This window comes from Podarcis erhardii (assembly GCF_964252035.2).
Source record: "Podarcis erhardii genome assembly, chromosome: Z".
Lineage (NCBI taxonomy): Eukaryota > Metazoa > Chordata > Lepidosauria > Squamata > Lacertidae > Podarcis > Podarcis erhardii.
Genome location: NC_138504.1, coordinates 51,410,237 through 51,432,811, shown reverse-complemented (window position 1 = coordinate 51,432,811; position 22,575 = coordinate 51,410,237). Strand labels below are relative to the sequence as shown.

At 41.8% G+C, this 22,575-nt stretch overlaps 1 protein-coding gene across 1 annotated transcript in view; it reads right to left on the bottom strand.

The window, feature by feature from the left end:
* LOC309334321 (zinc finger protein 618-like) overlaps positions 1-22,575 on the bottom strand; it is a 57,244-nt gene that overhangs the window by 27,243 nt on the left and 7,426 nt on the right. The window contains exons 2-4 of the mRNA XM_081848570.1: positions 14,504-14,550; positions 11,193-11,428; positions 2,390-2,467 (exon numbers count right to left, since the gene is read on the bottom strand). Coding sequence (XP_081704696.1) covers positions 2,390-2,467; positions 11,193-11,428; positions 14,504-14,550 — 361 coding nt within the window. The remainder of the gene's footprint in view (positions 1-2,389; positions 2,468-11,192; positions 11,429-14,503; positions 14,551-22,575) is intronic.

Genomic DNA, 22,575 nt, shown 5'->3' with positions numbered 1-22,575 from the left:
TGAGAATCAGACGAAAAGGAAATCAATAATAATAATAATAATAATAATAATAATAATAATAATAATAAGCCAATTAATTGATATTCTTAAGAATCAATAGATAATCAATCTTATAATCATGAGAATCAGACGAAAAGGAAATCAATAATAATAATAATAATAATAATAATAATAATAATAATAATAATAAGCCAATTAATCGATCTTCTTAAGAATCAATAGATAATCAATCTTAATCATGAGAATCAGACGAAAAGGAAATCAATAAGAAGAAGAAGAAGAAGAAGAAGAAGAAGAAGAAGAAGAAGGAGCAAATTAATCGATCTTCTGAAGAATCAATAGATAATCAATATTATAATCATGAGAATCAGACAGAAAAGAAATTAATAATAATAATAATAATAATAATAATAATAATAATAATAATAATAATAGGGAGCAAATGAATCGATCTTCTTAAGAATCAATAGATAATCTTATAATAATGAGAATCAGATGAAAAGGAAATCAATAATAATCATAATAATAGGGAGCCAATTAATCGATATTCTTAAGAATCAATAGATAATCAATATTATAATAATGAGAATCAGACGAAAAGGAAATCAATAATAATAATAATAATAATAATAATAATAATAATAATAATAAGGAGCCAATTAATTGATATTCTTAAGAATCAATAGATAATCCATATTACAATCAATATTATGATTAATAAAGAGTATCAGAGAATCAATAATAATAATCATCATGATAATAGGGAGCCAATTAATCGATATTCTTAAGTATCAACAGATAATCAATCTTATAATGAATAATGAGAATCAGACGAAAAGGAAATCAATAATAATAATAATAATAATGGGGAGCCAATTAATTGATAGTCTTAAGAATCAATCAATATTACAATCAATATTATGATGAATCATGAGAATCAGACGAAAAGGAAATAATAACAACAATAATGGGGAGCCAATGAATCGATATTATTAATAATCAATAGATAATCAATATTATAATTAATGAGAATCAGAGGAAAAGGAAATAATAACAACAATAATGGGGAGCCAATGAATCGATATTATTAATAATCAATAGATAATCAATATTATAATTAATGAGAATCAGAGGAAAAGGAAATCAATAATAATAGGGAGCCAATTAATCGATATTCTTAAGAATCAATATTACAATCAATATGATAATTAATCAATATTACAATCAATATGATAATTAATAATGAGAATGGCAGATAATAATTATAATATATAAATAAAATCAAAACAGAATAATAAAATAATAAAACCTAATAATAAAAAATAACATAAAAGATAATAAAAAATGATAATAATAAGAAATAATAATAATAAATATAATAATACATAATAATACGAAACAAGAATAAAACAAGAATAAATAATGATAATAATAATAATAACAAGAATAAAACATAATAAAAATGATAATAATAAATAATAATAATAATAATAATAAATATAATAATACATAATAATACAAAACAAGAATAAAACAAGAATAAATAATGATGATAATAATAAGAATATAACATAATAAAAATGATAATAATAATAATAATAAATATAATAATACATAATAATACAAAACAATAAAACAAGAATAATGATAATAATAATAATAATAACAAGAATAAAACATAATAAAAAATGATAATAATAACAATAAATAATAATAATAATAAATATAATAATACATAATAATACAAAAGAAGAATAAAACAAGAATAAATAATGATAATAATAATAATAACAACAAGAATAAAGCATAATAAAAAATGATAATAATAAGAATAAGAATGAAACATAATAAAAATGATAATAATAACAATAAATAATAATAATAATACATAATAAAAAATATAATAAGAATAAGAATAAAACATAATAAAAAATGATGATGATAATAATAACAACAATAATTAGTAATAATAATAATAACAATAAATAATAATAATAATTAAAAAAATAATAATAATGATAATAGTTTTATTCCTTATACCCTGCCCATCTGAATGGCTTTCCCAATTAATAATAATAATAATAATAATAATAATTGATAAAGAATAATAATAATAATAATAATAATAATAATAATAATAATAATAATTGGTAAATAACAATAATAATTGATTAATAATAACAATAATAATAATAATAATAATAATAATAATAATAATAATAGTTTTATTCCTTATACCCTGCCCATCTGAATGGCTTTCCCAATTAATAATAATAATAATAATAATAATAACATAATAATAACAAAAATTAAAAACGAAGTGCCGATTCGCGATGAATTCCCGATTCGATTTGAACCCGGGTCCCGAATCGGGACTCGAACCCGTTACCTCGGTGCGCCCGGACGTGGGTCTGGAAGCAGTTGTAATACTTGTACTTCTTGCCGCAGATCCCGCACTCGTAGGAGCCTGGAAGGGAAGCAGAAGGGGAGTCAAACCGGAGTCAAACCGGAGTCAAACCTGATTCGAAGCCAGATTCCTGGGGTCTTGCACCGGATTCGAACCCGGAGTCTTGGGGTCTTGCGCCCGATTCGAAGCCAGATTCCTGGGGTCTTGCACCAGATTTGAACCCGGATTTGAACCCGGATTCTTGGGGTCTTGCGCCTGATTCGAACCCAGATTCCTGGGGTCTTGCACCAGATTTGAACCCGGATTTGAACCCGGATTCTTGGGGTCTTGCGCCTGATTCGAACCCAGATTCCTGGGGTCTTGCACCAGATTTGAACCTGGATTCGAACCCGGATTCTTGGGGTCTTGCGCCTGATTCGAACCCAGATTCCTGGGGTCTTGCACCAGATTTGAACCTGGATTCGAACCCGGATTCTTGGGGTCTTGCGCCCGATTCGAAGCCAGATTTCTGGGGTCTTGCACCGGATTTGAACCCGGATTTGAACCCGGATTCTTGGGGTCTTGCGCCCGATTCGAAGCCAGATTTCTGGGGTCTTGCACCAGATTTGAACCCGGATTCGAACCCGGATTCTTGGGGTCTTGCACCGGATTTGAACCCAGATTCCTGGGTTCTTGCACCAGATTTGAACCCGGATTCGAACCCGGATTCTTGGGGTCTTGCGCCTGATTCGAAGCCAGATTCCTGGGGTCTTGCACCAGATTTGAACCCGGATTCGAACCCGGATTCTTGGGGTCTTGCGCCCGATTCGAAGCCAGATTTCTGGGGTCTTGCACCAGATTTGAACCCGGATTCGAACCCGGATTCTTGGGGTCTTGCGCCTGATTCGAACCCAGATTTCTGGGGTCTTGCACCAGATTTGAACCCGGATTTGAACCCGGATTCTTGGGATCTAGCGCCCGATTCGAACCCAGATTCCTGGGGTCTTGCACCAGATTTGAACCTGGATTCGAACCCGGATTCTTGGGGTCTTGCGCCTGATTCGAACCCAGATTCCTGGGGTCTTGCACCAGATTTGAACCCGGATTTGAACCCGGAATCTTGGGGTCTTGCACCGGATTTGAACCCAGATTCCTGGGATCTTGCACCAGATTTGAACCTGGATTTGAACCCGGATTCTTGGGGTCTTGCGCATGATTCGAACCCAGATTTCTGGGATATTGCACCAGATTTGAACCCGGATTTGAACCCAGATTTGAACCCGGATTTCTGGGGTCTTGCACCAGATTCAGACCCGGATTTGAACCCGGATTCTTGGGGTCTTGCGCCTGATTCGAACCCAGATTTCTGGGGTATTGCACCAGATTTGAAACCGGATTTGAACCCGGATTTGAACCCGGAATTCTGGGGTCTTGCACCAGATTTGAACCCGGATTTGAACCCAGATTTCTGGGGTCTTGCACCAGATTCGGACCCGGATTCGAACCCGGATTCTTGGGGTCTTGCGCCTGATTCAAAGCCAGATTCCTGGGGTCTTGCACCAGATTTGAACCTGGATTCGAACCCGGATTCTTGGGGTCTTGCGCCTGATTCGAAGCCAGATTCCTGGGGTCTTGCACCAGATTTGAACCCGGATTTGAACCCGGATTCTTGGGGTCTTGCGCCCGATTCGAACCCAGATTCCTGGGGTCTTGCACCAGATTTGAACCCGGATTCGAACCCGGATTCTTGGGGTCTTGCGCCTGATTCGAACCCAGATTCCTGGGGTCTTGCACCAGATTTGAACCCGGATTCGAACCCGGATTCTTGGGGTCTTGCGCCTGATTCGAACCCAGATTCCTGGGGTCTTGCACCAGATTTGAACCCGGATTCGAACCCGGATTCTTGGGGTCTTGCGCCCGATTCGAAGCCAGATTCCTGGGGTCTTGCACCGGATTTGAACCCGGATTTGAACCCGGATTCTTGGGGTCTTGCGCCCGATTCGAAGCCAGATTCCTGGGGTCTTGCACCAGATTTGAACCCGGATTCGAACCCGGATTCATGGGGTTTTGCGCCTGATTCGAACCCAGATTCCTGGGGTCTTGCACCAGATTTGAACCCAGATTTGAACCCGGATTCTTGGGGTCTTGCGCCTGATTCGAAGCCAGATTTCTGGGCTATTGCACCAGATTTGAACCCGGATTTGAACCCGGAATCTTGGGGTCTTGCACCGGATTTGAACCCAGATTCCTGGGATCTTGCACCAGATTTGAACCCGGATTTGAACCCGGATTTGAAACCGGATTTGAACCCGGATTCTTGGGGTCTTGCGCCTGATTCGAACCCAGATTTCTGGGGTATTGCACCAGATTTGAACCCGGATTTGAACCCGGATTTCTGGGGTCTTGCACCAGATTTGAACCCAGATTTGAACCCGGATTTGAACCCGGATTTCTGGGGTCTTGCACCAGATTCGGACCCGGATTTGAACCCGGATTCTTGGGGTCTTGCGCCTGATTCGAACCCAGATTTCTCGGGTATTGCACCAGATTTGAACCCGGATTTGAACCCGGATTTGAACCCGGATTTGAACCCGGATTTCTGGGGTCTTGCACCAGATTTGAACCCGGATTTGAACCCAGATTTCTGGGGTCTTGCACCAGATTCGGACCCGGATTCGAACCCAGATTCTTGGGGTCTTGCGCCTGATTCGAACCCAGATTCCTGGGGTCTTGCACCAGATTTGAACCCGGATTCCAATCCGTTTGCCCCCCCTAGAAACGCCTAGAAAGTGGGGATTTGAACCCGGAGCTTCAGGACTCAAACCAGTTCCCTCCTCCTGGAATCCGGATTCGAACCCGGAGCCAGACTGGGATTCAGAACTCCGGCCTCGAACCCAGAACCCCAGACTCAAACCAGTTCCCTCCTGTTAGAACCAGGGATTTGAACCTGGAACCCCAGACTTGAACTGGATTCAAACCACATTCAAACCGGATTCCAATCGGTTTCCTCCCCCTAGAATTTGAACCCGGAGCTTTGGGACTCAAACCAGTTCCCTCCTCCTGGAATCCGGATTTGAACCCGGAGCCAGACTGGAATCCAGAACTCCGGACTCGAACCCGGAACCCCAGACTTGAACTGGATTCGAACCCCATTCAAACCGGATTCCAACCAGCATCCGCCTCCTGGGAACAGGAATTTGAACCCAGAACTCAAACCGGATTTGAACCCGGATTTGAACCCACATCCTCTTGTTAGAAGCAGGAGTTTGAACCCGGACTCCTCCTCCTGGGAGGATTTGAACCCCAGACTCGAACCGGATTCGAATCTGGACTCAAACCAGCGTCATCCTCTTGGGATCAGGGATTTGAACCCAGAGCCCTGGACTCAAACCAGTTTCCTCCTCCTGGGAACTGGGATTTGAACCCTGAACTCGGGATTGAAACCCAGACTCTCCAGACTTGAACCAGATTCAAACCGGATTCAAACCAGTTCCCTCCTGTCAGAACCTGGGATTTGAACCCGGACCCTCTGGACTCAAACCAGTTTCCTCCTCCTGGGAACTGGGATTTGAACCCTGAACTCGGGACTGAAACCCAGACCATCCAGACTTGAACCAGATTCGAACCGGATTCAAACCAGTTTCCTCCTCCTGTGAACTGGGGATTTGAACCCGGATTCGAACCAGTTTCCTCCTCCTAGAAACTGGGGATTTGAACCCGGAACCCCACACTCGAACCCGGACCCTCCAGACTTGATCCGGATTTGAATCCGGATTCAAATCAGTTTCTTCCTCCTAGGACTGGGGATTTGAACCCGGATTTGAACCAGTTTCCTCCTCCTTTGAACTGGGGATTTGAACCCGGATTCAAACCAGTTTCCTCCTCCTGTGAACTGAGGATTTGAACCCGGAACCCCAGACTCGAACCCGGACCCTCCAGACTTGATCCGGATTTGAATCCGGATTCAAATCAGTTTCCTCCTCCTGTGAACTGGGATTTGAACCCGGAACCCCAGACTCGAACCCGGACCCTCCAGACTTGAACCGGATTTGAATCCGGATTCAAATCAGTTTCCTTCTCCTAGAAACTGAGGATTTGAACCCGGATTCAAACCAGTTTCCTCCTCCTGTGAACTGGGGATTTGAACCCGGAACCCCACACTCGAACCCGGACCCTCCAGACTTGATCCGGATTTGAATCCGGATTCAAATCAGTTTCCTCCTCCTGTGAACTGGGGATTTGAACCCGGAACCCCAGACTCGAACCTGGACCCTCCAGACTTGAACCAGATTCTAACCGGATTCAAATCAGTTTCCTCCTCCTGTGAACTGGGGATTTGAACCTGGATTCGAACCAGTTTCCTCCTCCTAGAAACTGGGGATTTGAACCCGGAACCCCACACTCGAACCCGGACCCTCCAGACTTGATCCGGATTTGAATCCGGATTCAAATCAGTTTCCTCCTCCTGTGAACTGGGATTTGAACCCGGAACCCCACACTCGAACCTGGACCCTCCAGACTTGATCCGGATTTGAATCCGGATTCAAATCAGTTTCCTCCTCCTAGAAACTGAGGATTTGAACCCGGATTCGAACCAGTTTCCTCCTTCTGTGAACTGGGGATTTGAACCCGGAACCTCCAGACTTGAACCCGGACCCTCCAGACTTGATCCGGATTTGAATCCGGATTCAAATCAGTTTCCTCCTCCTGAGAACTGGGGATTTGAACCCGGAACCCCAGACTTGAACCTGGACCCTCCAGTCTTGAACCGGATTTGAACCTAGACTCGAACCCGGAGCACACGACTTGAACTAGGAGTTTGAACCCGGATTCAAATCAGCTTCCTCCTCCTAGGACTGGGGATTTGAACCCGGAACCCCAGACTTGAACTGAATTCAAACCGGATTCAAACCAGTTTCCTCCTCCTAGGACTGGGGATTTGAACCCGGAACCTCAGACTTGAACCGGATTTGAACCCGGATTCAAACCAGACTTGAACCCGGATTCGAACCAGACTGGAACCGGATTCGAACCTGGATTCGAACCCGGATCCGAACCAGACTTGAAGCGGATTTGAACCCGGATTCGAACCAGACTTGAATCGGATCTGAACCAGACTTGAACCGGATTCGAACCTGGATTCGAACCCGGATCCGAACCAGACTTAAACCAGATTTGAACCCAGATTCGAACCAGATTTAAGCCGGATTTGAACCCGGATTTGAACTAGACTTGAACCGGATTCGAACCAGACTTGAACCCGGATTCGAACCAGACTTGAACCAGATTTGAAACCAGATCTGAACCAGACTTGAACCGGATTTGAACCCGGATTCGAACCAGATTTGAACCGGATTTGAACCCGGATGCGAACCAGACTTGAATCAGATTTGAACCCGGACCTGAACCAGACTTGAATCAGATTTGAACCCGGATTTGAACCCAGATCCGAACCAGACTTAAACCGGATTTGAACCCGGATCCGAACCAGACTTAAACCGGATTTGAACCCGGATCCGAACCAGACTTAAACCGGATTTGAACCCAGATTCGAACCAGATTTAAGCCGGATTTGAACCCGGATTTGAACTAGACTTGAACCGGATTCGAAGCAGACTTGAACCGGATTCGAACCCGGATTCGAAGCAGACTTGAACCAGACTTGAACCGGATTCGAACCCGGATCCGAACCAGACTTAAACCAGATTTGAACCCAGATTTGAACCAGACTTGAACCCGGATTCGAACCAGATTTGAACCACATTTGAACCCGGATTCGAACCAGACTGGAACCGGATTCGAACCGGATTCGAACCAGAAGCCAGACCCCCAACAAAAGGGTCCCCTGACCCCTAACCAGAAGGATCCCTTGACCCCTAACCAAGTCTCCCTGACCCCCAACCCGCTCCGCCCCATAGAAAAAAGGGGTCCCCTGACCCCCAACCCAAAGGGCCCCTGACCCCCAACAAAAGGCTCCCCTGACCCCCAACCTAAAGATTCCCCCGTCTCCCTGACCCCCAACAAACGGGTCCCCCAAGTGCCCCTGACCCCTAACCAAAAGGGTCCCCTGACCCCCAACCAAAAGGGTCCCAGTGACCCCAAACTGAAAGGGGCCCAGTGACCCCAAACTGAAAGGGGCCCCCGGTGTCCCTGACCCCCAACAAAAGGTCCTCCTGACCCCTAACCAAACGTGTCCACGACCCCAAACCGCCTCCGCCCCACAGAAAAAAGGGGTTGCGCCACCCACCCACCAAAAGGCTCCCCCTGACCCCTAACCGGCCCCCAACCGACTCTGCCCCACAGAAAATAGGGGTTGTGCCACCCACCCACCCACCCAAAGGTTCCCCTGACCCATAACCGACCCCCAACCGACTCTGCCCCACAGAAAATAGGGGTTATGCCACCCACCCACCCACCCAAAGGTTCCCCTGACCCATAACCGACCCCCAACCGACTCTGCCCCACAGAAAAAAGGGGGTTGTGCCACCCACCCACCCACCCAAAGGTTCCCCTGACCCATAACCGGCCCCCAACCGACTCTGCCCCACAGAAAAAAGGGGTCGTGCCACACACCCACCAAAAGGCTCCCCCTGACCCATAACCGGCCCCCAACTGCCTCTGCCCCACAGAAAATAGGGGTCGTGCCACCTACCCACCAAAAGGCTCTGCTGACCCATAACCGACCCCTAACCGACTCCGCCCCACAGAAAAAAGGGGGTTGTGCCACCCACCAACCCACCCAAAGGTTCCCCTGACCCATAACCGACCCCCAACCGCTTCCGCCCCACAGAAAAAAGGGGTCGCGCCACACACCCACCAAAAGGCTCCCCCGACCCATAACCGGCCCCCAACTGCCTCCGCCCCACAGAAAATAGGGGTCGTGCCACCTACCCACCAAAAGGCTCTCCTGACCCATAACCGACCCCCAACCGCTTCCGCCCCACAGAAAAAAGGGGTCGCGCCACACACCCACCAAAAGGCTGCCCCTGACCCATAACCGGCCCCCAACTGCCTCCGCCCCACAGAAAATAGGGGTCGTGCCACCCACCCACCAAAAGGCTCCCCCTGACCCATAACCGGCCCCCAACTGCCTCCGCCCCACAGAAAATAGGGGTCGTGCCATCCACCCACCAAAAGGCTCTCCTGACCCATAACCGGCCCCCAACCGACTCTGCCCCACAGAAAATAGGGGTCGTGCCACCTACCCACCAAAAGGCTCTCCTGACCCATAACCGACCCCCAACCGACTCCGCCCCACAGAAAAAGGAGTCGCGCCACACACCCACCAAAAGGCTCCCCCTGACCCATAACCGGCCCCCAACTGCCTCCGCCCCACAGAAAATAGGGGTCGTGCCACCCACCCACCAAAAGGCTCTCCTGACCCATAACCGACCCCCAACCGACTCTGCCCCACAGAAAATAGGGGTCGTGCCACCCACCCACCAAAAGGCTCTCCTGACCCATAACCGGCCCCCAACCGACTCTGCCCCACAGAAAATAGGGGTCGTGCCACCTACCCACCAAAAGGCTCTCCTGACCCATAACCGACCCCCAACTGCCTCCGCCCCACAGAAAATAGGGGTCGTGCCACCTACCCACCAAAAGGCTCTCCTGACCCATAACCGACCCCTAACCGACTCCGCGCCACAGAAAAAAGGGGTCGCGCCACCCACCAAAAGGCTCTCCTGACCCATAACCGACCCCCAACCGACTCTGCCCCACAGAAAATAGGGATCGTGCCACCTACCCACCAAAAGGCTCTCCTGACCCATAACCGACCCCCAACCGACTCTGCCCCACAGAAAAAAGGGGTCGCGCCACCCACCAAAAGGCTCTCCTGACCCATAACCGACCCCCAACCGACTCTGCCCCACAGAAAAAAAAGGTCGCGCCACCCACCCACCAAAAGGCTCCCCTGACCCCAAACCCAAAGGGTCCCCCCAGTTTCCCTGACCCCCAACCCAAAGGATTCCCCTGACCCCCAACCAAAAGGCCTCCTTGACCCATAACCGACCCCCAACCGCCTGTACCCCATGGAAAATAGGGGTCGCGCCACCCACCCACCCAAAGGTTCCCCTGACCCCCAACCCAAAGGGTGCCCTGACCCCCAACCCCCTGACCCCTAACAAAAGGCCCCCCTGACCCATAACCGACCCCCAACCGCCTCTACCCCACAGAAAATAGGGGTCGCGCCACCCACCCACCCAAAGGTTCCCCTGACCCCCAACCCAAAGAGTGCCCTGACCCCCAACAAAAGGCTCCCCTGACCCATAACCAAACCTTTTCCCAACCCCCACCCCACCCCACCCCACAGAAAATAGGGGTCATTTCCCTGACCCCCAACCGCCACTCCTCTCGCTTACCCAGGCTCTGCTGGCGGCGGACCCCCCACTTTCCCCCTGACCCCCAACCCATAGGGCCCCCGACCCCTAACCAAACCTTTCCCCGACCCCCGACCCGCTCTGCCCCACAGGAAATAGGGGTCGCACCTAGCTTACCCAGGCTCTGCTGGCTGCGGACCCCCCACTTTCCCCCTGACCCCCAACCCATAGGGCCCCTGACCCCTAAGCAAACCTTTCCCCGACCCCCAACCTCTTCCCCGACCCCCAACCCGCTCTGCCCCACAGGAAATAGGGGTCGCACCTAGCTTACCCAGGCTCTGCTGGCTGCGGACCCCCCACTTTCCCCCTGACCCCCAACCCATAGGGCCCCCGACCCCTAAGCAAACCTTTCCCCGACCCCCAACCTCTTCCCCGACCCCCAACCCGCTCTGCCCCACAGGAAATAGGGGTCGCACCTAGCTTACCCAGGGTCTGCTGGCTGCGGACCCCGCCCAGGACGACGCAGATCTCGGCTGGGGCTGCCCCACGGCCCCCTTTGCGGGGCTCCGTGGGGCCGCCGTGGGGCCAGGCGAAGTCGTCGGGGGTCTCGGTCTTGACGGTGACTTGGGGGGCAGAGGGCGGGGCTTCCTCGCTGGGCGGGGCCGAGTCGGAGGCCGGCGAATCGGAGCCCGGCATGGCGGCAGCCGAGGGGGGCGGGTCTCTGTGGGGCAGAGAAAGGGGTCAGTGGGGCAGAGCAGAGGGGGAATGGGGGTCTGAAGTGGGAGAATGGGAGTGTGGGGCTGGGACTGGGAGACTGGGAATGGGGGGCTGTGGGGCTTTCATGGGAGACTGGGAGTGTGGGGCTGGGAGACTGGAAATGGGGGGCAGACCAAACTGGGAATGGGGGGCTGAATGGGAGACTTGGACTGGGAAAGTGGGGGTCTTTTAATGGGGGACTGGGAATGGGGGGCAGACCAGACTGGGAATGGGGGGCAGGGACTGGGAGACAGAATGGGGGTTTTTAATGGGGGACTGGGAATGGGGGGCTGGGAGGCAGGGAGTGTGGGGCTGGGAGACTGGGAATGTGGGGCTAGGACTGGGAATGGGGGTCTTTTAATGGGAGACAGGGAATGGGGGGCAGGGAGACTGGGAATGGGGGGCAGGGAGACTGGGAATGGGGGTCTTTAATGGGGGACTGGGAGTGTGGGACTGGGAATGGGGGCTGGGACTGGGATACTGGGAATGGGGGGTTGGGAGGCTGGGAGTGTGGGGCTGGGAGGCTGGGAGTGTGGGGCTGGGAGACTGGGAATGTGGGGCTAGGAATGGGAATGGGGGTCTTTTAATGGGATACTGGGAATGGGGGGCAGGGAGACTGGGAATGGGGGGCAGGGAGACTGGGAATGGGGGGCAGGGAGACTGGGAATGGGGGTCTTTAATGGGGGACTGGGAGTGTGGGACTGGGAATGGGGGCTGGGACTGGGATACTGGGAATGGGGGGCTGGGAGACTGGGAATGGGGGGTTGGGAGACTGGGAATGGGGGTCTTTAATGGGAGACTGGGAGACTGGGAATGGGGCACTGGGAGACTGGGAATGGGGGGCAGGGAGACTGGGACTGGGGGTCTTTTAATGGGAGACTGGGAATGGGGGACTGGGAATGGGAGACTGGGACTGGAGCTGGGGGTCTTTTAATGGGAGACTGGGAATGGGGGGCTGGGAGACTGGGAGTGTGGGGCTGGGAGACTGGGAATGGGGGGCTAGGACTGGGAATGGGGGTCTTTTAATGGGAGACTGGGAATGGGGGGCAGGGAGACTGGGAATGGGGGTCTTTAATGGGGGACTGGGAGTGTGGGACTGGGAATGGGGGGCTGGGATTGGGATACTGGGAATGGGGGGCTGGGAGACTGGGAATGGGGGTCTTTAATGGGGGACTGGGAGTGTGGGGCTGGGAGACTGGGAACGGGGGGCAGGGAGACTGGGAACGGGTCTTTTAATGGGAGAATGGGACTGGGGGACTTGGACTGGGAATGGGAGACTGGGAGACTGGGAATGGGGGGGCAGAGCAGACTGGGAATGGGCTACTGGGAATGTGGGGCTAGGACTGGGAATGGGGGTCTTGAATGGGGGACTGGGAATGGGGGCGGGGAGACTGGGAATGGGGGTCTTTAATGCGGGACTGGGAGTGTGGGGCTGGGGGACTGGGACTGGGGGGCAGAGCAGACTGGGAATGGGGGTCTTTTAATGGGAGACTGGGAATGGGGGACTGGGAATGGGAGACTGGGAATGGGACTGGGGGTCTTTTAATGGGAGACTGGGAATGGGGGACTGGGAATGGGAGACTGGGACTGGGACTGGGGGTCTTTTAATGGGAGACTGGGAATGGGGGACTGGGACTGGGACTGGGACTCTTTTAATGGGAGACTGGGACTGGGGGACTGGGAATGGGAGACTGGGACTGGGACTGGGGGTCTTTTAATGGGAGACTGGGAATGGGGGACTGGGAATGGGAGACTGGGAATGGGACTGGGGGTCTTTTAATGGGAGACTGGGAATGGGGGACTGGGAATGGGACTGGGGGTCTTTTAATGGGAGACTGGGACTGGGGGACTGGGAATGGGAGACTGGGACTGGGACTGGGGGTCTTTTAATGGGAGACTGGGAATGGGAGACTGGGACTGGGACTGGGGGTCTTTTAATGGGAGACTGGGAATGGGGGACTGGGAATGGGAGACTGGGACTGGGACTGGGGGTCTTTTAATGGGAGACTGGGAATGGGGGACTGGGACTGGGGGTCTTTTAATGGGAGACTGGGAATGGGAGACTGGGAATGGGGGACTGGGAATGGGACTGGGGGTCTTTTAATGGGAGACTGGGAATGGGGGACTGGGAATGGGGGACTTTTAATGGGAGACTGGGAATGGGGGACTGGGGGACTGGGAGACTGGGAATGGGGGTCTTTTAATGGGAGACTGGGACTGGGGGACTGGGAATGGGAGACTGGGACTGGGACTGGGGGTCTTTTAATGGGAGACTGGGACTGGGGGACTGGGAATGGGAGACTGGGACTGGGACTGGGGGTCTTTTAATGGGAGACTGGGACTGGGGGACTGGGAATGGGAGACTGGGACTGGGACTGGGGGTCTTTTAATGGGAGACTGGGAATGGGGGACTGGGACTGGGACTGGGGGTCTTTTAATGGGAGACTGGGAATGGGAGACTGGGAATGGGACTGGGGGTCTTTTAATGGGAGACTGGGAATGGGGGACTGGGAATGGGAGACTGGGACTGGGACTGGGGGTCTTTTAATGGGAGACTGGGAATGGGGGACTGGGAATGGGAGACTGGGACTGGGACTGGGGGTCTTTTAATGGGAGACTGGGAATGGGGGACTGGGAATGGGAAACTGGGAATGCCGGACTGGGACTGGGAGACTGGGACTGGGACTGGGATACTGGCAGACTGGGAATGGGAGCCTGTTAATGGGAAACTGGGAATGCGGGACTGGGACTGGGAGCCTTTGAATTATAATGATGTAATAATAATAATAATAATAATAATAATAATAATAAAATAATAATAATAATAATAATAATAATAATAATAATAATAATAATAATAATAATATAATGTTTCACTGTTGTAATTTTGGTTGCCATGACTACGGTTTTGGTTGTTGTTTTGTAGTTGCCGCCATTTCTATTATTATTATTATTATTATTAATAATTACAATTACTATTATTGATCATTATTAGCGTTATTAACGATATTATCGTTCTTGTTTTTATCGCTATTAATACCTGCTGGCGGAAGCTCTTTTGCCAACACTGCTGACGCTGCCTTCGGCCTGTGGAAAAAAAAATTAATATTAATATTAATATTATTAATACTAATAATATTTGAAACCAGGGTTAGAAACTCGCATCTATTGCCATTAATAATAATACTAATAATATTTGAAACCAAGTTTAGAAACTCAGACCTATTGCCATTAATAATAATATTTGAAACCAGGGTTAGAAACTCAGATATATTGCCGTTATTATTATTATTATTATTATTATTAGAAACCAGGGTTAGAAACTCAGATATATAGCCATTATTATTATTACTATTATTATTATTATTTGAAACCAGGATTAGAAACTCAGACCTATTGCCATTAATAATAATATTTGAAACCAGGGTTAGAAACTCAGATATATTGCCGTTATTATTATTATTATTATTATTATTATTATTATTAGAAACCAGGGTTAGAAACTCAGATATATAGCCATTATTATTATTACTATTATTATTATTATTTGAAACCAGGATTAGAAACTCAGATATATTGCCATTAATAATAATAATATTAATAAAAATAATTGAGACCAGGGTTAGTAACTCAGATAGATTGCCATTATTATTATTATTATTATTATTATTATTATTATTATTAGAAACCAGGGTTAGAAACCGAGTTTTCTATACTAATAATATTTGAAACCAAGTTGAGAAACTCAATCCATTGCCATTAATAATAATAATATTTGAAACCAGGGTTAGAAACTCAGATATATTGCCGTTATTATTATTATTATTATTATTATTAGAAACCAGGGTTAGAAACTCAGATATATTGCAATTATTATTATTATTAATAATAACAATATTTGAAACCAGAGTTAGAATCTCAGATCTATTGCCATTAATAATACTAATAATAATAATTGAAACCGGGGTAAGAAACTCAGATAGATTGCCATTAATAATAATAATAATAGTAATAATCATTGAAACCAGGGTTAGTAACTGATATATTGCTATTAGTAATACTAATATTTGAAACCAGGGTTAGAAACTCGGATATATTGCCATTAATAATAATACTAATAATATTTGAAACCAAGTTTAGAAACTCGGACCTATTGCCATTAATAATAATATTTGAAACCAGGGTTAGAAACTCAGATATATTGCTATTATTCTTATTATTACTACTATTATTATTGTTATTTGAAACCACGATTAGAAACCCAGATATATTGCCATTAATAAAAATAATAATATTTGAAACCAGGGTTAGAAACTCAGATATATTGCCATTATTATTATTATTATTATTATTATTATTATTAGAAACCAGGGTTAGAAATTCAGATCTATTGCCATTATTAATAATAATATATGAAACCAGGGTTAGAAACTCAATCTATTGTCATTATTATTATTATTATTATTATTATTATTAGAAACCAGGGTTAGAAACTCAGATATATTGCAATTATTATTATTAATAATAGTAACAATATTTGAAACCAGAGTTAGAATCTCAGATCTATTGCCATTAATAATACTAATAATAATAATTGAAACCGGGGTAAGAAACTCAGATAGATTGCCATTAATAATAATAATAATAGTAATAATCATTGAAACCAGGGTTAGTAACTGATATATTGCTATTAGTAATACTAATATTTGAAACCAGGGTTAGAAACTCGGATATATTGCCATTAATAATAATACTAATAATATTTGAAACCAAGTTTAGAAACTCAGACCTATTGCCATTAATAATAATATTTGAAACCAGGGTTAGAAACTCAGATATATTGCCATTATTATTATTATTATTATTATTATTTGAAACCACGATTAGAAACCCAGATATATTGCCATTAATAAAAATAATAATATTTGAAACCAGGGTTAGAAACTCAGATATATTGCCTTTATTATTATTATTATTATTATTATTATTTGAAACCACGATTAGAAACTCAGATATATTGCCATTAATAAAAATAATAATATTTGAAACCAGGGTTAGAAACTCAGATATATTGCCATTATTATTATTATTATTATTATTTGAAACCAGGGTTAGAAATTCAGATCTATTGCCATTATTAATAATAATATATGAAACCAGGGTTAGAAACTCCATCTATTGCCATTATTATTATTATTATTATTATTATTAGAAACCAGGGTTAGAAACTCAGATATATTGCAATTATTATTATTAATAATAATAACAATATTTGAAACCAGAGTTAGAATCTCAGATCTATTGCCATTAATAATACTAATAATAATAATTGAAACCAGGGTTAGAAACTCAGATAGATTGCCATTAATAATAATAATAATAATAATAATAATTGAAACCAGGGTTAGTAACTGATATATTGCCATTAATAATAATACTAATAATATTTGAAACCAAGTTTAGAAACTCAGACCTATTGCCATTAATAATAATATTTGAAACCAGGGTTAGAAACTCAGATATATTGCCATTATTATTATTATTATTATTATTTGAAACCAGGGTTAGAAACTCAGATATATTGCCATTAATAATAATAATACTAATAAAAATAAATGAGACCAGGGGTAGTAACTCAGATAGATTGCCATTATTATTATTATTATTATTATTATTATTATTATTATTATCATCATTAACCAGGGTTAGAAACTCAGATATATTGCCATTAATAAAAATAATAATATTTAAACCAGGGTTAGAAACTCAGATATATTGCCATTATTATTATTATTATTATTATTATTATTATTAGAAACCAGGGTTAGAAATTCAGATCTATTGCCATTATTAATAATAATATATGAAACCAGGGTTAGAAACTCAATATATTACCAATAATAATAATAATAATAATAATAATATATGAAACCAGGGTTAGAAACTCAGATATATTGCTGTTATTATTATTATTATTATTATTAGAAACCGGGGTTAGAAACTCAGATCTATTGCCATTAATAATACTAATAATAATAATTGAAACCAGGGTTAGAAACTCAGATAGATTGCCAATAATAATAATAATAATAATAATAATAATAATAATAATAGAAACCAGGGTTAGTGACTGATATATTGCTATTAATAATAATAATAATATTTGAAACCAGGGTTAGAAACTCAGATATATTGCCATTATTATTATTATTATTATTATTATTATTATTATTATTATTATTATTATTATTTGACATTAATAATAATAATAATATTTGAAACCAGGGTTAGAAACTCAGATATATTGCCATTATTATTATTATTTGACATTAATAATAATAATAATAATAATAATTGAAACCAGGGTTAGAATAATAATAATAGTAATAATAATTATGCAAGGAGCTTATAGGGAGCCAGGCACCCAATTAATAATAATAATAATAATAATAATAATAATAATAATAATAATAATAATAATATCCTGCCCATCTGGCTAGGTTTCCGCAGCCACTAGGGGGTTATTAATAATACTAATACAAATATTAATACTAATAGCAATAGCCAGATGGGCTGGAAATTATTATTATTATTATTATTATTATTATTATCCCGTTTGCATTGAAGATGAAGGAGTTTTGCAAGGGCTTGATTTTGCAAAAATAAAATGGAATAAAATAGAATAAAATCCCGTTTGCATTGAAGAAAAAGGAGATTTGGAGAATGCAAAAAGAAATTAAATTAAATTAAATTAAATTAAATTAAATTAAAGTTTGCATTTCGGAGAAAGGGGTTTTTTGAACAGGGTTTGAGTTTGCCAAAAAATGGACTAAAATAGAAGAAAATCCCGTTTGCATTGAAGAAAAAGGAGATTTGGAGAATGCAAAAAGAAATTAAATTAAATTAAATTAAATTAAATTAAATTAAACTAAATTAAATTAAAGTTTGCATTTCGGAGAAAGGGGTTTTTTGAACAGGGTTTGAGTTTGCCAAAAAATGGACTAAAATAGAATAAAATCCGGTTTGCATTGAAGAAAAAGGAGATTTGGAGAATGCAAAAAGAAAATAAATTAAATTAAATTAAATTAAATTAAATTAAAATAAAGTTTGCATTTCGGAGAAAGGGGTTTTTTGAACAGGGTTTGAGTTTGCAAAAAAATGGACTAAAATAGAATAAAATCCGGTTTGCATTGAAGAAAAAGGAGATTTGGAGAATGCAAAAAGAAATTAAATTAAATTAAATTAAATTAAATTAAATTAAAATAAAGTTTGCATTTCGGAGAAAGGGGTTTTTTTAAACAGGGTTTGAGTTTGCCAAAAAATGGACTAAAATAGAATAAAATCCGGTTTGCATTGAAGAAAAAGGAGATTTGGAGAATGCAAAAAGAAATTAAATTAAATTAAATTAAATTAAATTAAATTAAATTAAATTAAAGTTTGCATTTCGGAGAAAGGGGTTTTTTGAACAGGGTTTGAGTTTGCCAAAAAATGGACTAAAATAGAATAAAATCCGGTTTGCATTGAAGAGAAAGGAGGTTTTTAATGGGTCTGATTTTGCAAAAATAAAATGGAATAAAATAGAATAAAATCCCCTTTGCATTGAAGAAAAAGGAGGTTTTGAATGGGTCTGATTTGGCCAAAAATGGAATAAAATAGAAGAAAATCCCATTTGCATTGAAGAAAAAGGAGATTTGGAGAATGCAAAAATAAAATAAATTAAATTAAATTAAATTAAATTAAATTAAATTAAATTAAATTAAATTAAATTAAATTAAATTAAAGTTTGCATTTCGGAGAAAGGGTTTTTTTGAACAGGGTTTGAGTTTGCCAAAAAATGGACTAAAATAGAATAAAATCCCGTTTGCATTGAAGAAAAAGGAGATTTGGAGAATGCAAAAAGAAAATAAATTAAATTAAATTAAATTAAATTAAATTAAATTAAATTAAAATAAAGTTTGCATTTCGGAGAAAGGGGTTTTTTGAACAGGGTTTGAGTTTGCCAAAAAATGGACTAAAATAGAATAAAATCCCGTTTGCATTGAAGAGAAAGGAGGTTTTTAATGGGTCTGATTTTGCAAAAAAAAAAAAATGGAATAAAATAGAATAAAATCCCCTTTGCATTGAAGAAAAAGGAGGTTTTTAATGGGTCTGATTTTGCAAAAAAAGGGAATAAAATAGAAGAAAATCCCGTTTGCATTGAAGAAAAAGGAGATTTGGAGAATGCAAAAAGAAAATAAATTAAATTAAATTAAATTAAATTAAATTAAATTAAATTAAAGTTTGCATTTCGGAGAAAGGGGTTTTTTGAACAGGGTTTGAGTTTGCAAAAAAATGGACTAAAATAGAATAAAATCCTGTTTGCAATTTGGATTTTGCCAAAATAAAAGGGAATAAAATCGGTTTTGCATGCAGGATTCGCCCCAGAATTGCAATCATTGGGAGAAGGAATCAAAATCAAAATAAATTAGAATAAAATTCACTTTGCATGCATAATTCGCCCCAGGAAAGGATTGCCATAATTGCAATTAAAAAATAGGAATAATTGCAAGAAATGGGAGGATTTCAGGCTGCAAAAAAGCAATGGGAAGGATTGCAAGAATGGGAATAAAATAAAATAAAATCTAAAATAAAATCGGTTTTGCATGCATAATTCGCCCCAGGCTGCATTTGCAAGGATGGCAATAATTGCAATTAAAAAATAGGAATATTCGCAAGAAATGAAAAGATTTGAGGCTGCAAAAAAGGAATGGGAAGGATTGCAAGAATGGGAATAAAATAAAATAAAATCTAAAATAAAATCGGTTTTGCATGCATAATTCGCCCCAGGCTGCATTTGCCAGGATTGCAATAATTGCAATTAAAAAATAGGAATAATTGCAAGAAATGGGAGGATTTCAGGCTGCAAAGAAGCATTGGGAGAATTGCAAGAATGGGAATAAAATAAAATAAAATCTAAAATAAAATCGGTTTTGCATGCATAATTCGCCCCAGGCTGCATTTGCAAGGATTGCAATAATTGCAATTAAAAAATAGGAATATTCGCAAGAAATGAAAAGATTTGAGGCTGCAAAAAAGGAATGGGAAGGATTGCAAGAATGGGAATAAAATAAAATAAAATCTAAAATAAAATCGGTTTTGCATGCATAATTCGGCCCCAGGCTGCATTTGCCAGGATTGCAATAATTGCAATTAAAAAATAGGAATAATTGCAAGAAATGGGAGGATTTCAGGCTGCAAAGAAGTATTGGGAGAATTGCAAGCATGGGAATAAAATAAAATAATTGCAATTAAAAAATAGGAATAATCTGAAGAAATGGGAGCATTGCAGGCGGCAAGAATGGGAAGAAAAAGGAAGAAAAATTAAAGGATTTTTTATTTGCATTTGAAAGGATTGCAAGAGAGGAATTGAGATTAAAAAGAAGAAAAATGGAAAGAAAAGGGGTTTTTTTCCAGCTTGCATGCAATTCGAGGGATTGCAAAAAGGGAGATTAAAAATGAGAAAAAGAAGAATATAATGGATTATTCCAGTTTGCAGGCATTTCGGAGGATTGCAAGAATGGAGATTAAAAATGAGAAAAATAAGAATATAATGGATTCTTCCAGTTTGCAGGCGAATTATGCATGCAAAACCGATTTGATTTTCGATTTTATTTTATTTTATTCCCATTCTTGCAATCCTTCCCAATGCTTCTTTGCAGCCTGAAATCCTCCCATTTCTTGCAATTATTCCTATTTTTTAATTGCAATTATTGCAATCCTTGGAAATGCAGCCTGGGGCGAATTATGCATGCAAACCCAATTTTATTTTAGATTTTATTTTATTTTATTCCCATTCTTGCAATCCTTCCCAATGCTTCTTTGCAGCCTGAAATCCTCCCATTTCTTGCAATTATTCCTATTTTTTAATTGCAATTATTGCAATCCTTGCAAATGCAGCCTGGGGCGAATTATGCATGCAAAACCAATTTTATTTTAGATTTTATTTTATTTTATTCCCATTCTTGCAATCCTTCCCAATGCTTCTTTGCAGCCTGAAATCCTCCCATTTCTTGCAATTCTTCCTATTTTTTAATTGCAATTATTGCAATCCTTGCAAATGCAGCCTGGGGCGAATTATGCATGCAAACCCGATTTTATTTTCGATTTTATTTGATTTTATTCCCATTCTTGCAATCCTTCCCAATGCTTTCGGAGGCTTGCAAGAACTGAGGTTCAAAAGAAGAAAAATAGAAATATAATGGATTATTCCAGTTTGCAGGCATTTCGGAGGATTGCAAGAACTGAGGTTAAAAAGAAGAAAAATAGAAATATAATGGATTATTCCAGTTTGCAGGCGAATTATGCATGCAAAACCGATTTTATTTTATTTTAGATTTTATTTTATTTTATTTTATTCCCATTCTTGCAATCCTTCCCAATGCTTTCGGAGGCTTGCAAGAACTGAGGTTCAAAAGAAGAAAAATAGAAATATAATGGATTATTCCAGTTTGCAGGCATTTCGGAGGATTGCAAGAACTGAGGTTAAAAAGAAGAAAAATAGAAATATAATGGATTATTCCAGTTTGCAGGCGAATTATGCATGCAAAACCGATTTTATTTTATTTTAGATTTTATTTTATTTTATTTTATTCCCATTCTTGCAATCCTTCCCAATGCTTTCGGAGGCTTGCAAGAACTGAGGTTAAAAAGAAGAAAAATAAGAATATAATGGATTCTTCCAGTTTGCAGGCATTTCGGAGGCTTGCAAAAATGGAGATTAAAAATGAGAATAATTGCAAGAGCAGCAATGAAATTAAAAATGAAAATAATTGCAATAAATGGGATTCTTTCCGGATGCAAACAATGGGGAGGATTGCAAGGGAAGAATTGAGATGGAAAATAAGAATAAATCACAATAAATAAGAAAAATAGAACTCAAAGGCCGATTTGAGGCTAGAAATGGAGTAAAAATAATCGGAAATAAAGGAAAATAAAGAGAGAAAGAAAAGGCCTGGATGGAATTGCAATTTAATTCCTGCCCAAAATAAACCTGGATTTTTATTTTTCTTTGATTGCAAAGCCTCCCTCTTGCAAAGGGGATTTTTAATTTAATTTAATTTAATTTTTTTTGCA